Here is a 14,268-nt window from a genome sequence, read left to right as displayed (position 1 = left end):
CTTGAAAAAGGAACCAAACATAGTAAGTTAGGTTGAAAAAAGAGATACATCCAAGTTCAACCTTTGAACTTTTTTTAACCTGCCTAACTGACTAAATTCAGCAAGCTTGCTATGATTATTTTACTTTGGCAATAAAGAGATCTTTATACAACACTTTGTTTTTGCCCTGTAACATTTTGACAGGCTAACACGGTACAACAACTTTAACCTAAGATGATACTAAGAGATAATATTCTAATTGTACCTTGAATTTCCAGTATAATCTCCTTCTCTTGCCACTCAGTACCATAAGTGACTGTACAGGTGTATCTCCCACCATCAGATACCTGTGTATTAGACACAGACAGAGAGGCCTCTCCCCGTGTTGCTGAATTGGATTTGAGAGAGAACCGAGGATCCATTGTGCTCACTCCATTGTCATACGTCAGTATTCTCCTTCCATACAAATCCCACTCTATGGCCAATAATTTGGGATCAGCTGGGAATTTATTCACATGGAATGTGCAGGGAATCAGGATGTCGGATCCCTTTGAAAATATTAGTTTGAAAGGAACGTTCACCTCCAGACCAGCACCTGTAGGTACAGAAACGTTGTTATCTAAGATATATATCTAGGGTTGCAATTGTATAATTGATTGGATTCTGCAAGAGCTGAATTTTATAAATATATAAATAAATAAATATATATATATATATATATATATATATATATATATATATATATATATATATAACTTCCAGCTGGAGTATCCGCACTCCAAAATCAATCTTTAATGAGGGCAGGGGTGCACGTTAAATCTTGTATACACCACTATTTCATAGACCAGCACTCCCTTCAATGTGAGATAAATAATCTTTTATTGCATCTTTCTCCAACGTTTCGGTCCCTGTTGGGACCTTTTTCAAGGATGAAAAAGGCCCCAACAGGGACCGAAACGTTGGAGAAAGATGCAATAAAAGATTATTTATCTCACATCGAAGGGAGTGCTGGTCTATGAAATAGTGGTAAATAAATAAATATATATATATATATATATATATATATATATATATATATACACTTTGAGAAAGGCCTCAGAGGAGGCCGAAACGTCAGTCTCGTATGTAATAATAAAACTGCGGATCTTCCTTGCTGAATATATCTATATCTATCTATATCTATCTATATCTATCTATATATATCTATATATATATATATTACTCTTCAAAGGACCCACACTCCGATTTTGCGAATATATTAATGTAGGGACCTATAGGATCTATTATGCTCCTATAGAGTTAATCCCCTACCTTTCTTGTATCTTTCTCTATAGCTGTTGTTTATTGGGCAAAAGCCTTTATGACCTGTTTGTGTAACAGTTATAGCTATAGGCCAAAGGGTGTAATGACACTCCCCTGCCACACTGCTATATAGTGTTGTGCAGGGAGTGGCCTCTTCCTCTTTGGCTCCTGGTGTCTGTGCTGCTGCTAGGTGTTTCCCATTGAGCCTGGGATCACCAAGGCCCCAGTAAAGCCATTTAGCCCAAAGGGACCTGTACCTTTGGTGCTGAAGTCGGGAACCAGGCTCTCCCGTGAATGAGGATTAGCTATCATTAGGGCAGATCTGTAATAGTCTCTCTAGGAGAGAGAGATAGCCATATTTAGGTAGTATGAGCAGTTGTGTGCTCCATCAAGGAGAATAGCAGGGAGTAGCCTCCCAAAGGCTTCTAAGGTTGCCTTTAGTGTAGGGAACTCAGTGATAGGGAATTCAGTTTAGCAGAGCACTGCCTGACCCATACTTGATTGATCCTGTTTCACACTGGTGACTGGTCTTTGAGAGTGAGATATTCAGCCTACTATTTGACTATGGGAATGAAATCTGTACATGCTGCATCATCATCATCATCATGCTATCCTTCCTCCTCTGTGATATGCTAAGTCCTGCTACAGCTCCTGCGTGAGTAAACCTGTGGTCAATTGCCTTTGCATATTTGTGTGCCAATAAACCATCTCACTTGTTTCACTATTTAAGAACCTCCTGGTGTCCAATTATACTATCTTTAACACTAATTAGCCTGTGGGTTGTAGTTTTACACCATCTAAAAAGGGGAAGCTTCCATTTAGCGAAGGCTCCACCCTGAGTGTAGTTTCACAGTGTAACCCATGCTCAATACTTAGCTGGACACCCTTAACCCCTAATTGGCAGGATAGCCCAAAAAAACGTTATATTTTGGCGCCCAACGTGGGGCCTGCCCCCAAATCCAGGCTATCATTTGTGTTTTGCATTTTCAGTGAAATTATACACTGTCCCTTTAAATTTTGCTGACAGGCTGCCGGACCCAATAGGCAGTTGCTATTTTTAGTGTGTGCATAGAAAGGCCGTGGGTTCGGGCTTGGAGGTTTTTCCCGTGTCCCATTATTCGCTTGCACCAGTATTGTTTTTGCCAGGTGCATACTCGCTGGCGTTTTTGTTTTTGGCACTGTGAATTTCCGTTGGCGCCTTTTTGCCTCGCGAGATTTCGCAGGTGCCATTACTGCTAGCACAGCTACTATACAGCCTTTGGGTGCTACAGTTTCTTCCTTACCACCACCTTCCTCTTCTATCTCTGTCGAGCCTAAAGGGGAATAGTTAAAGGAAGTTACAGATTCCATGGGGGATCTGAAGGTAGAACCTTCCATCAAGAAATCTGCTACACGTGGAAGGGGTCGCGGACGTGCCCCTCCCAATATATTTGGAGAGAAGCCACCTACCACGCTTACCGGTGTTGTCACATCTGCCTCCTGCTCCTCTGAAGGGAACAGCATTGAGTCTTTACATTCTCCTGACCCAGATTGGGGGGAAATGGACATTGGACCGCTGCCTTCATCAACTTCATCCTCTAAGGAGGAATTAGTATCCTTCTTTGAAAAGCCCATACCGCCTGCAGGGAACCCTGCCAATGATACTTCCTTTTGGGTTTCCCCTGGCTGTGCTGATCCTCAAATACAGCGTACAGTGTCAAGAATCCAGAGGATTATCAACATCCGCGTGTTTGACCAATGGGGCTACTACATGCCTTACACCCCAGAATTAGTTTATGATGAAGTGGAAAAGCACCTCGACGAATGGGTTTATGAAAAGCTGATCAGAAAGGAGAGGATTGGATCAGGAGGACTGTTCCAGAGAAATGCTTTAAAGAGGGAGCACAATCTTTCTTTCTTAAGCAATGTGGTCCATGAATGGTGGTATGGCCGCACTGTGTTGAAGCATTCTGTAAAGAGCTGTGGGAAATTCCATGATGATTTTAACCTAATGGAGCAAGTTTCCCATGGGGGTTGTGTGGAGAAGCCACACCCCAATTAATATTTGTCCTACAAAGATACCGTGGTAAAGTCCTTTTTTGGAAGGGAGCACCACAAGCCATCCCCTAGGGGGGTGTGAAGTTTTCCTCCCTGAAAACATGGGTTCCTGTAAGTTTTTCAAGTCAAGGGACTCCTGCTTGAGAGCCTGATTTGTCCACGGTTCCTGCTGTAAATGTTGTTAATTTACATCCAGGCTTCATTCATCTAGATTGATGCCCGTTTATTTGGGCCTTCTTCAAAAGAAAATCCTTCTAGATTGTTGCCCCAAGTTTTGGGCCTTCTTCAGTTGTTTCTAGTTCATCATTTTCCCATTTTTGCTGGACTTATGGACATTGTCCAGGACCTTTGTATATAAGTTGGGTTTCATGAGAAAAAGGACTGCTGAGCCCCCACTATAACCCTTCTACCTCTAACTACTCGCTGAGTAGCAACTTTACCAACTGCATTTCTACCCCAAGTGACTTTCATATCTTTGGACACTTGGGTAGGGGGTGTCCATAAACCAGTGTAACTGTGCATTTGGAAGCTTTAATTTAACATCCTCATAGCTAAGCATATTCTTCAGAGAATTATCCAAAACATCCTTGACTTCAAACAGAGAAGTGACCTCCCCAAAGCTGTTAAAAGCAGCAGAAATGGCTGGATGAAATAAGGGATTTCCTGAAAGTGCTAATAGTGGGGAATAAGTAGAGCATAATTTGGATTTCAGTTTTGTTCTATTCCAAATTTCTATAGTTAGCCATGTTGTTTTAAGCATTGGTATATCCAATTTTGAAATTTTTAAAGGCACCCAGAACTATGCATTGGGATTATATGGCTGAAACAATGCATTCTCAATTTTCACCCAAATAAATTCAGAGGACCAGTATGTCCACGCCAACACTTGCCGCAATTGGGCAGCATCATAATATTTCTGTAGTATAGGTAAACCCAGGTTTGTTGATGTTCCTAAGGTCTGTTTATTAATCCTATGGAATTTACCCCCCCCCATATACATTTATGAAAAGTAGTTTGTAAATCCTTAAAAAAATAAACTGGAATCTCTATCGGTAAAGTTTCAAAAAGATATAGAAATTTAGGGAGGATATTCATTTTAATTGAGGCAATTTTGCCAAACCATAAGAGAGACATATTTGTCCACTATTGTAGGTTACCCTTAACTATCTTGGCCAGTGGGACAAAATTCTGTTTAAAGAGGTCCTCAAACCTAGGAGTAATTTTAGTACCCAAATATGTGATATAGTCTGTGTAGATTGTAGGTCCAAACTCACAACATTAGGCATAGGTATAGGCAAAGCTTCAGTTTTTGTTATATTTTGTTATATCAATTTTATAATGAGAAATTGCACTGTATCTTTCCAAAAGCTCATGAAGTGCTCTAAGAGAGCTCTGGGGCATGGTGAGGGTCAGAATAACATCATCCGCATATAACGCTACTTTAAGATGCTCGGTACTTATCCTCAGTCCAATAATCTGGGTTAGCTCTTATACTGGCTGCTAAGGGTTCTATGCTTAAAGCATAGAGCAGGGGGGACAGAGGGCACCCCTGTCGTGTGCCATTGGAGATTACTATAGGTTGAGCCATTTTTCCAGGTAATTTAAGGTATGCACTTGGTTTAGCATATAACATTCTTAAAGCTGTCAAGTAAGGGCCCTGTAACTTTAAATATCTTAAACATATATCTTAAACATATACATAAAAGGAAGGCCTTTTCCGCATCCAAACTAAGTATTAGGGCTGGATTGCCTTGTCGTTGTAAAAGCTCTACAGTATTTATAATACGCCTTGTGTTGTCTCCTGATTGGTGTCCCTGAATGAACCCCACCTGATCCCCATGGATTATCTTAGGAAGTATTGGGGCTAGCCGATTCGCTAAGATCTTTGTGAAAAATTTTAAATCGGAGTTTAAGAGAGCAATCGGTCTATAACTGGAGAAACTTGTTAAATCTTTTCCCTCTTTTGGTATTAAGGAAAGATATGATGTAAGGTCGGATTGCAGAATGGGTGTACCCTGTAAGTAACTATTAAAGAGTTTAACGAGATAAGGGGACAAGATATGCTGACATTGTTTGTAATATTGGTATGGATGACCATCTGGCCCTGGTGTTTTACCATTTGGGAAAATTTTCAGGGTACCTGCAACCTCCTCTATAGTGATTTCTTGATTCAGAATCTCTAGATCAGCCTCCTGAAGGTCAGGTATTGCTGGGATTTGAGCCAGGGACCTTTGGGTTTCTGGCTCGATGCCTTAACCATTTGGTCAGATGAGCAGCCTGCAGGGTTGCTCGCTATGTATAACCTGGTCTCTGCACCCCCAGCCCAGCTGCCGCCTTATTGGCCTATCCAGCCCCAGCCCAGCTGCCGCCTGATTAGCTATAATCAGCCGATAGCTATAATCAGCCGATCAGGGCTGACTTCCCTATTTAAGGGCAGCACTTGGAACACTCCTTGCCAGAGCATTACATTGTTTCTCCCTAGTACTGTGGCAGCGCCACTAACTAAGTAGTTCTAGCTCTTGCCCCTTTTCCTTTATTATTCCTCTTTGCCTATGTCTGCCTGTCTTTGTCTAGTCTTGTCTTGCTTTACCCTTCCTTGTATCTTCCCAGCCTTGACCTTGATCTGACCCTTGCCTGTTCTCATTTCCTATTCCACCTTGTACCTTTCACTCACTTCATCTTGTACCTGCCTTGCCGCTTCCTGACCTGCTCTGCCTTGTACCCTGTCTTGTTGCTTCCCTAGTCTCATCCTGCTCCAGTCTCCCTCTCTCGCTATCCTGCTCCAGTCTCCCTCTGCTCCAGTCTCCCTCTCTCGCTATCCTGCTCTCCAGTCCTCTCCCGCTATCCACTCTAGTCTCCTTCTGCTCTAGTCTCCCTCTGCACTCTATCCCCAGTTTGATCTGATCTACGCCCGCACCGTCCTGTCCCATCCAGTCTGTTCCTGTCCTGAGTATTCGCCCTCTTCATCCAGCCTAGTCCAGTCCTGATCTTCGCCCTCTCCATCCTGTTCTGCTCTGCATCTGATCCAGACTGACTCTTTAAGTGTTCCCTAGGCACATACAGCTCACATACAGACTTGCCCTTTCCTTATCAGTCTCCACAGCGCCCCCTACCTAATCCTTGACACTGAAACACTGGTAAGTTTGCCAATACAAAAAAGATCATTCAACTGAGGCAATTCATTCACATCTGTGCTTGGCAAGTTATATAAAGCAGTGTAATATTCATAAAATTGTTCCGCAATTTGATCAGAGCTATTTAACAATTGACCCGTCAGGGATCTTATAGCTCTAATTGTAGATTGCATTTTTTGATCTCTCAATTTCCTCGCCAGAAGGGTATGCTGTTTATTACCCATCTCATACATCTTTTGCCTAGTACAAATTAAAGCTTTATCTACCTCTTGTAGTTGATATGTTTTTAGCTCATTCTGTTTTGCAAGTACTCAGTAGTAACTGATCTGAATTAGTTAAATTGTATTGAGCTTTTGAGCTTTCAGCTGTTTCAGCTGATGTGTGAGATCTTGTAATTTCCGTCTCCGGGCCCGTTTTTTAGCAGAGGTTATAGCAATTAGGGTACCCCTAATAGATGCCTTGTGGGCTTCCCAAAGCGCAGCTATGGAATCTACCGAGCCATTATTTAGTGCAAAAAATTCATTCAACGAGTTTTCAATAGATTTACATGTGTCAATATCATTTAATAAAGTCTCATTTAACCTCCAATGTGGGTTCCTACTCGGACGGCTTAATAAGTTTAAAGAGAGTTGAACAGGGGCATGATCTGACCATGTAATAGAGGTGATATCAGTTGTATATAATGTTCCAAGACAAGGTTGAGAGACCAAAAAATAATCCAATCGAACATGCCCCTTATGAACAGCGGAACAGAAGCTGAATCATCGCGCTCTTGGGTGTTCTATATGCCAGACATCATACAATGAGACCTGATTAAATAATTGGCATGTTTCCCTGGACAATATATGAACCGAAGAATCAGAATATGGGTGTGACCTATCTTCTTTTTGCGATAAAGGGACATTAAAATCCCCACCAATGACCACATACGGAGAATTATAAATCGTCAATTTGTTAAAGACTTTTTTAAGGAATTTAATCTGCCCTTTATTTGGAGAATAAACATTCCCTTGCATTATCAGTTTTCCTGCTAACATGCCCTCTAATAAAAGATAATGGCCTTTCTGATCACAGACCGTATTAGTTACCTGCAAGGGACAATCTTTATGCACTAAAATGGCAACCTCAGCTTTTTTAGAGTCTGAGGATGCATAATATGCCGTTGGGAAATACTTAGAGTACAATTTGCCAGGGGTCTTGAACAGTGGGTCTCTTGCAGGAACGCAATATCCACCCTAAATTCCTAAGTAGATATCTCTTAGTGATCGAGTTTAAGCCATTACAATTTAAAGATATGATATTTACCATTTTGTCAAATATAATTCAGCCAATGTATGCATTACTCCGCTAAAAGAGAACCCACTTAAGAACAAGCAGCATTGCCAATATTGGCAAATATGTAAAAGATTCCTGTACAGTTACGACCAATAGAAAAAACAAATGCATGCAAAAATAGTTATAAGTAAAACCAAAATAACTGTGTAACAAAAAATTGAATAATACCAACTCTCAGTCAAAGTTGAAATAAGTTCAGCACTCAGGCAATTGAACTTGATGGGAAATAAGAAAAGGGTCACCTAATACAGAATGCACTCCTGTACTGAGGACACATGGACCTACCTATCTTACTGTTCAGTATCCCACTGACTGTCTCTCTAACACAGTCCTTTTTGTAATCACAGTCCCAATGAACTCTGGAAGGGATTAAACATATTCAGTTTAAAGTAAATGTCCCTTCCCAATAGCTTTTATTTCTCTGGCTACCATTACCTTTCCCAAAGTATCTTTCCCAATGGAACCTAGTTACTGCTCCAATATGGCAGGTGCACAAATAAGACCTGTCCTCACACAGAGGCACCACATTTGTATCCTTGCCAGTATCCTCCCTTAGGTGTCTCACTCACTGGGGTGCTCTCAGAGGCAGTCACACTGGAGATTACAGGCGGCTCTGCAGCAGGATAAATCTCACCAGTGGCACCTTTCACCTATCTAGAAGCTTGGCAGGGAACAAGATAGGCATACAACACAAAAATTCCTGTGCCAGGTAGTTGCGAGGTGGGACACAAACATGTCACTCACACTTTACAACCTTAACAAGCATACTTTTAACAAATGGACATTCAACAAAAGTTGGTATATTTGAAAAATAAAATAGTGGATCTTAGATTTTCATCGGCACCAGCGATGACGTTATCATGCAGCGATGCTGCACCCATGTGTTCAACATGGGCGCCGCCATCTTGGATTTTCATTGCGATCGCCGGGAAGGTGAGCAGCGCTGTCGGGTGCTTCTGGCAGGCCTGACAGTACCCCCTCCCCCATGGGGGACCACTGGACCACCAAGTCTTGGCTTCTGGGAAAACTGTTTGTAGAACTCCCTTACCAACCGAGGGACATGCAAATCAGAGTGTTTCTCCCACGAGCACTCTTCTGGACCAAAGCCCTTCCAACTAATAAGGAATTGAAGAGAACCTCTGGAGATTCTGGAGTCTATGATCTTTTCCACCTCATACTCTTGTTGACCATCCACAGAGATAGCAGAAGGGGGAGACTGATCAGCAGAGAAGCGATTGGAAATTGCTGGCTTCATCAGAGAAACGTGAAACACGTTGGGAATTCGCATCTCAGGGTAAAGCTGAAGTCTAAAGGCCACAGGATTGATGATTTCCATGATGGAGAATGGACCAACAAACTTTGGACCCAACTTGGGAGAAGGTACTTTCAAACAAATGTTTCTCATGGATAACCACACCTTGTCACCAACTTTGTATGGAGGAGAGGGCCTGAGTCTCCGATTAGCAGAAGTCTTGTGCACAAGAGCACTCTTTTCCAAATTCGAGTTGGTTGCAGCCCAGATAGCAGACATATGGGCTGCGTGGTCATCTGCAGCAGGGACATCAGACAATACAAAGTCTTGTGGAAAGGCCTGGGGATGTTGACCAAACACAGTCATAAAAGGAGACCTTCCAGTGGAAGTGTGGCATGCATGTTATGAGCAAATTCTGCCCACGGGAGGAGATCAGACCAATCATCTTGACAGAGGGAAACATAATTTCTCAGGAAGTGCTCTAATGCTTGGTTAACACGTTCGGCAGCTCCATTCATCTGGGGATGGTAAGCTGAGGAAAACTGGAGATCGATACCCAAGTCTTTACATAAGGAACGCCAAAACTTAGCTGTAAACTGAGATCCCCTGTCAGAAACTCTCTCAGCTGGGAAGCCATGCAAACGGAAAATAAATTGGATGAAAAGCTGGGATAATTCCACTGCTGAGGGGAGTTTTCATAAAGGGATGAAATGTGCCATCTTGCTAAAGCGGTCAATCACAACCCAGATCACAGTGTTCCCTCTTGCGGGTGGAAGTTCGACAATGAAGTCCATTGCTAAGTGAGTCCATGGACAAGAGGGGATAGGTAAAGGTTGTAATAACCCACTAGGAGAAGTATGGCTAGCCTTGGACGTGGTACATATGGTACAGGCAGCAACAAAGTCTTTAATGTCTTTACGGATAGTTGGCCACCAAACTAGATGTCATAGCAACTCAAGAGTCTTTTCAGGACCAGGATGTCCAGCTTGTCTGGAACAATGTGTCTGTTGTAGGATGGGCAGACGAAGCTCAGAGGGTGCAAATGCCATCCCAATGGGAGTATCAGCAGGAGCAGAAGACTGGCCAGCCAAGATTTGTTCAGCAAATTGAGGGAACAGAGATGCAATAATCTTGACAGGAGGAACAATTGGTTCTTGCCTTTCAGAACGACGATCAGCCGGGGAGAAGCTTCGGGAAAGAGCATCAGCTTTTCGATTCTTGGAGCCAGGGCGATAACTCAGGATAAAGTTGAAGCGAGAAAAGTAGAGAGCCCACCTTGCCTGTCGAGGATTCAGTCTCTTGAGAGATTGTATGAACTCTAAATTCTTATGGACGGTATAGATCGTGACTGGGATCGAAGATCCTTCAAGGAGGTGACGTCACTCCTCGAGAGCAAGCTTGGAGAAATAGGCACAAGGGTGTAGTTTCCTATCGGCAGAATTTCTTTGGGACAGGATAGCACCAGCTCCAACCTCAGAGGCATCCACCTCAATGAAAAAGGGTAATTCTGGATTAGGATGACTGAGGACTGAGGCAGAAGTGAAGGCATCCTTCAGGGACTGAAATGCTTCTATAGCTGACAGGGCCATGAGTTGGGTTTACCCCCTTTTCGGATAAGGGAAAGAATAGGTGAAATGCGAAAGGAGAACCCCTTAATAAACTGTCGATAATAATTGGCAAATCCAATCAATCTCTGAATCGCCTTGGTACTCAGCGGAAGGGGCCACTCTTGAATTGCGGACACTTTGGCAGGATCCATCTCGAAAACCCTCTGGGGAGATGATGTAACCTAGGAAAGGGATCTTGGATACCTCAAAGACACATTTCTCCAGCTTGGCAAAGAGAGAGTTCTTCCTCAGATGAGGGAGTACTTCCTTTACCCAGGAGCGATGGCCTACTAGGTCCTTGGAGAAGATCAGGATGTCATCTAAGTACACGACCACAGATTTACCCAAGAGATCACGGAAGATGTCATTCACAAATTCCTGGAAAATAATGGGGGCATTACAGAGGCCAAAGGGCATCACGAGATATTCATAGTGCCCATCTTGAGTGTTGAATGCCGTCTTCCATTCATCTCCTTCACGAATGCGAATGAGGTTATATGCCCCACGTAGATCCAACTTAGTGAAGACCTTTGCCCCTTTTAATTGGTCAAAGAGTTCTGCAATCAGAGGCAAAGGGTATCGATTCTTGACAGTAATTTTATTAAGTCCATGGTAATCTATACAAGGATGTAGACCACCGCTGGATATTTTCTTGGATATAGTCTTTCATGGCGGTAGTCTCTGCTGGAGAGAGAGGATAAGTGCGACCTTTAGGGGGCATGGTTCCAGGAAGAAGGTTGACTGGACAGTCATAGTGTCGATGAGGAGGGAGGAATTCTACAGACTTTTGTTCAGACATCAGATAATTCCTTGTAGAAAGAGGGCAGCATTTTCAAATTTGTCATAGAGATATTCACCCTCTGGACGGGTTTAGCAGGAAGACAGTGCTGTTGACGGAATGGACTACAATGAGAGATCTTCCCAGAGGACCAATCAATGGTAGGGTTATGCAAACGCAGCCACGGAAGACCCAAGATGACTGGAACAGAAGGGCAGGAAATAATCAGGAACGATAACTTTTCTTTATGTAAAGTCCCAACCTGCACAGGTAATTCCCCAGTGGTCATGGAGATAAATTTGGATACTAGAGGCCTGTCATCAATAGCAGTAACTCGAAGGGGAGTAGACAATAGATACAGGGGAACATCCATATATTTAGCAAAGAGAGCGTCCATGAAATTGCCAGCAGCCCCAGAATCAATGAAAGCAGAGCCGACAATAGTCTTAGTGGCCAGATGAATCTGTAAAGGCAGAAGGAACCGATGAGAATTCTCTTCGGAACTTGGAGTAACACCTCCCACATAAGTCTTTCCAAGATTACCTTGAAGGAGAGGGCCCTTAGGCTTTACAGGACAAGAGTTGGCAAAGTGAGACTGACCACCATAATATAGACAAAGTCCTGCCAAATGCCTCCGGAGTTTCTCCTGCTCAGAGAGACATGCTCTTCCGATCTGCATAGGTTCCTCCGGAGGAATCACAGAAGGCTGCTGGGGAGAAGGAGGCAGCAGAGGTCTTTGGAAGCGGGGAGCCAATGTAGGTTGGAATCTCTTGACTCGGTCTCTATCAGCTTGAGGCTCTCTTTGACGAGTGTCCACCTTGACAGCCAAAGAAATAAGGTCTTCTACCTGTGTGAGTAATTCACGGGAGACCAGGTCGTCTTTTAGGCAGATAGAGAGGCGAATTCCCCTGGCGAATCTGGAACAAGCTGGAAGATGCGGTCGCAACTCCACCGGGAGCATCAAACACAGTCCGGAATTCTTGGAGGAAAGCCTTGGCATCATCAATTAAAGACTCTTTCTCCCAGATGCCTATTCGAGCGCTTTTCCAGCCAGACGAGTGATTACAAATCCCACTTTAGCTCACTCGGAGTCGAATTCAAAGGGTTACAGGGCAAACCGGATTTGGCACTGGTTCACAAACCCACGACAGGCTTGGGGATCACCACTGTAGAGAGGCGGTGCCGGAATATGTGGACCAGTAGTGGAAGACTGTGGAGCCGTGGCAGCAGCAACTGGAACTGGCGCTAATGTTGTTGGCGTTAGAATGGATAATTTTTCCAGAATCGCCTCCAACGTATGTCTGACATACGATTGACGAGCTTCAAATGCCTCCATGCGAGTGTGCAGACCACAAAAGGCCTTGCTGATATCAGACTGAGCTTCCTCAGTGGGGTCCATGGCCCAATTATAATGTCAGGGGGGCTATCGGCTCCCAAAGGGAGTAGTACGGACCAAGGAGGAAGCCAGGAACAAGAGTCCAAGATCGAGGTATTCGAAGGGCTAAACAAGAGAATAGTGCAGTCACAGGCAAAGTTCTTCAGGCAGGCAGCAAAGGGTCAAAGTCCAGAACAAGCAGGGATCAAGATCAGGGAACAAACAGGACATCTTCACAGGAAACACCCAGGTGCAATGCAGGCATAGAATACCTAGAATTGGGCAGGGTTTCAGTGTCCAGGGCGCCCTTTTATGACAAAATCCCAGCACCAGTGATGACATGATCATGCAGCGACGCTGCACCCATGTGTTCAACATGGGCGCCCCCATCTTGGATTTTCATCGGCACCAGTGATGACCTCATCATGCAGCGACGCTGCACCTATGTGTTCAACATGGGCGCCGCCATCTTGGATTTTCATTGCTACCGCTAGGAAGGTGAGCAGCGACGTTGGGTGCTTCTGGCAGTCCTGACAAAACTCTATCTTAAATTTATATATATATATATTTATGGTATTACATCTCTTTTAATCATATAATTGGCCAGATTATATTATAAACTTTAAAATATGATCATCAAAGATCTTCAAGATATATATGGAGCACTTGTTTAAAAATATGTAACATTGCAAGATATTCTATATACAATTTAGAAAAACACCATTACATTCATGTATGCAGTGCCACCTTTATCATATATGTGCACCTTTAGATTATAAACCCAAAACCAAGATCAATACTTTTTAATCCTTAAAGGACCAGTAACATCAAAAAAGTTTTTTAAAAAAATTCATTAGTATTCAACGAAAAATAAACACCAAGACAAATTGAATTTTTAAATTTCAAAGCCTTTATTAAGAAATAACTTACCGAAACTTCACTTCCTGTCCTCTGCAAAAAAGGCGATACGGCGACCATCCATCCTGCAGTGCTCGATTTCTCCTCCTGGCTATTCTAGTGACAGTCTGCAGCGCTTCCCCTATTCCCAGCAGCAGCAGCAGTAGCAGGTACTGGGAGAGCTGGATCAGTGGGGTGTGCATGCCACCTGCTCCCCATCGATGCCCATCTGAGTGTGCCCGGGGCTGGCAGTGCCCGCTGCTGAATCCTCCCAACAGAAAACGGCACCTCGTCTCCTCCTCATTCCATGTCTCCTGCCCTCAGCGCCATGCAGCAGCAGCAGTATGTCCAGCAGCAGCCCCCACAGATACCACTTATTATACCAATTATTGCCCAAGCTCGTGCTGCTGAAGCCTTCAGTCTTGGCCGCGCGCTGCAACTTGTGGCCGGGGAAGTCTAAACACTGAGTGCACAGGGCGTGGAAGGGAAGCCGAACAGCTCGCTGCATCCTTTTCCTTCATATGCGATCAGCAGCAGCAGCAGCGGCTCCGGGCAGCAGCCTTTCCCAGGAA

At 43.7% G+C, this 14,268-nt stretch overlaps 1 protein-coding gene across 1 annotated transcript in view; it reads right to left on the bottom strand.

The window, feature by feature from the left end:
* Positions 1–14,268, bottom strand: part of LOC108704753 (signal-regulatory protein beta-1) — a 38,744-nt gene that overhangs the window by 17,112 nt on the left and 7,364 nt on the right. Inside the window, exon 2 of the mRNA XM_041575924.1 lies at positions 245–574. Within this exon, the coding sequence (XP_041431858.1) occupies positions 245–574 (330 nt within the window). The remainder of the gene's footprint in view (positions 1–244; positions 575–14,268) is intronic.

The sequence above is a fragment of the Xenopus laevis genome, chromosome 9_10L (genome assembly GCF_017654675.1).
Source record: "Xenopus laevis strain J_2021 chromosome 9_10L, Xenopus_laevis_v10.1, whole genome shotgun sequence".
Classification (NCBI taxonomy): domain Eukaryota; kingdom Metazoa; phylum Chordata; class Amphibia; order Anura; family Pipidae; genus Xenopus; species Xenopus laevis.
This window is presented reverse-complemented; position numbering and strand designations above follow the sequence as displayed.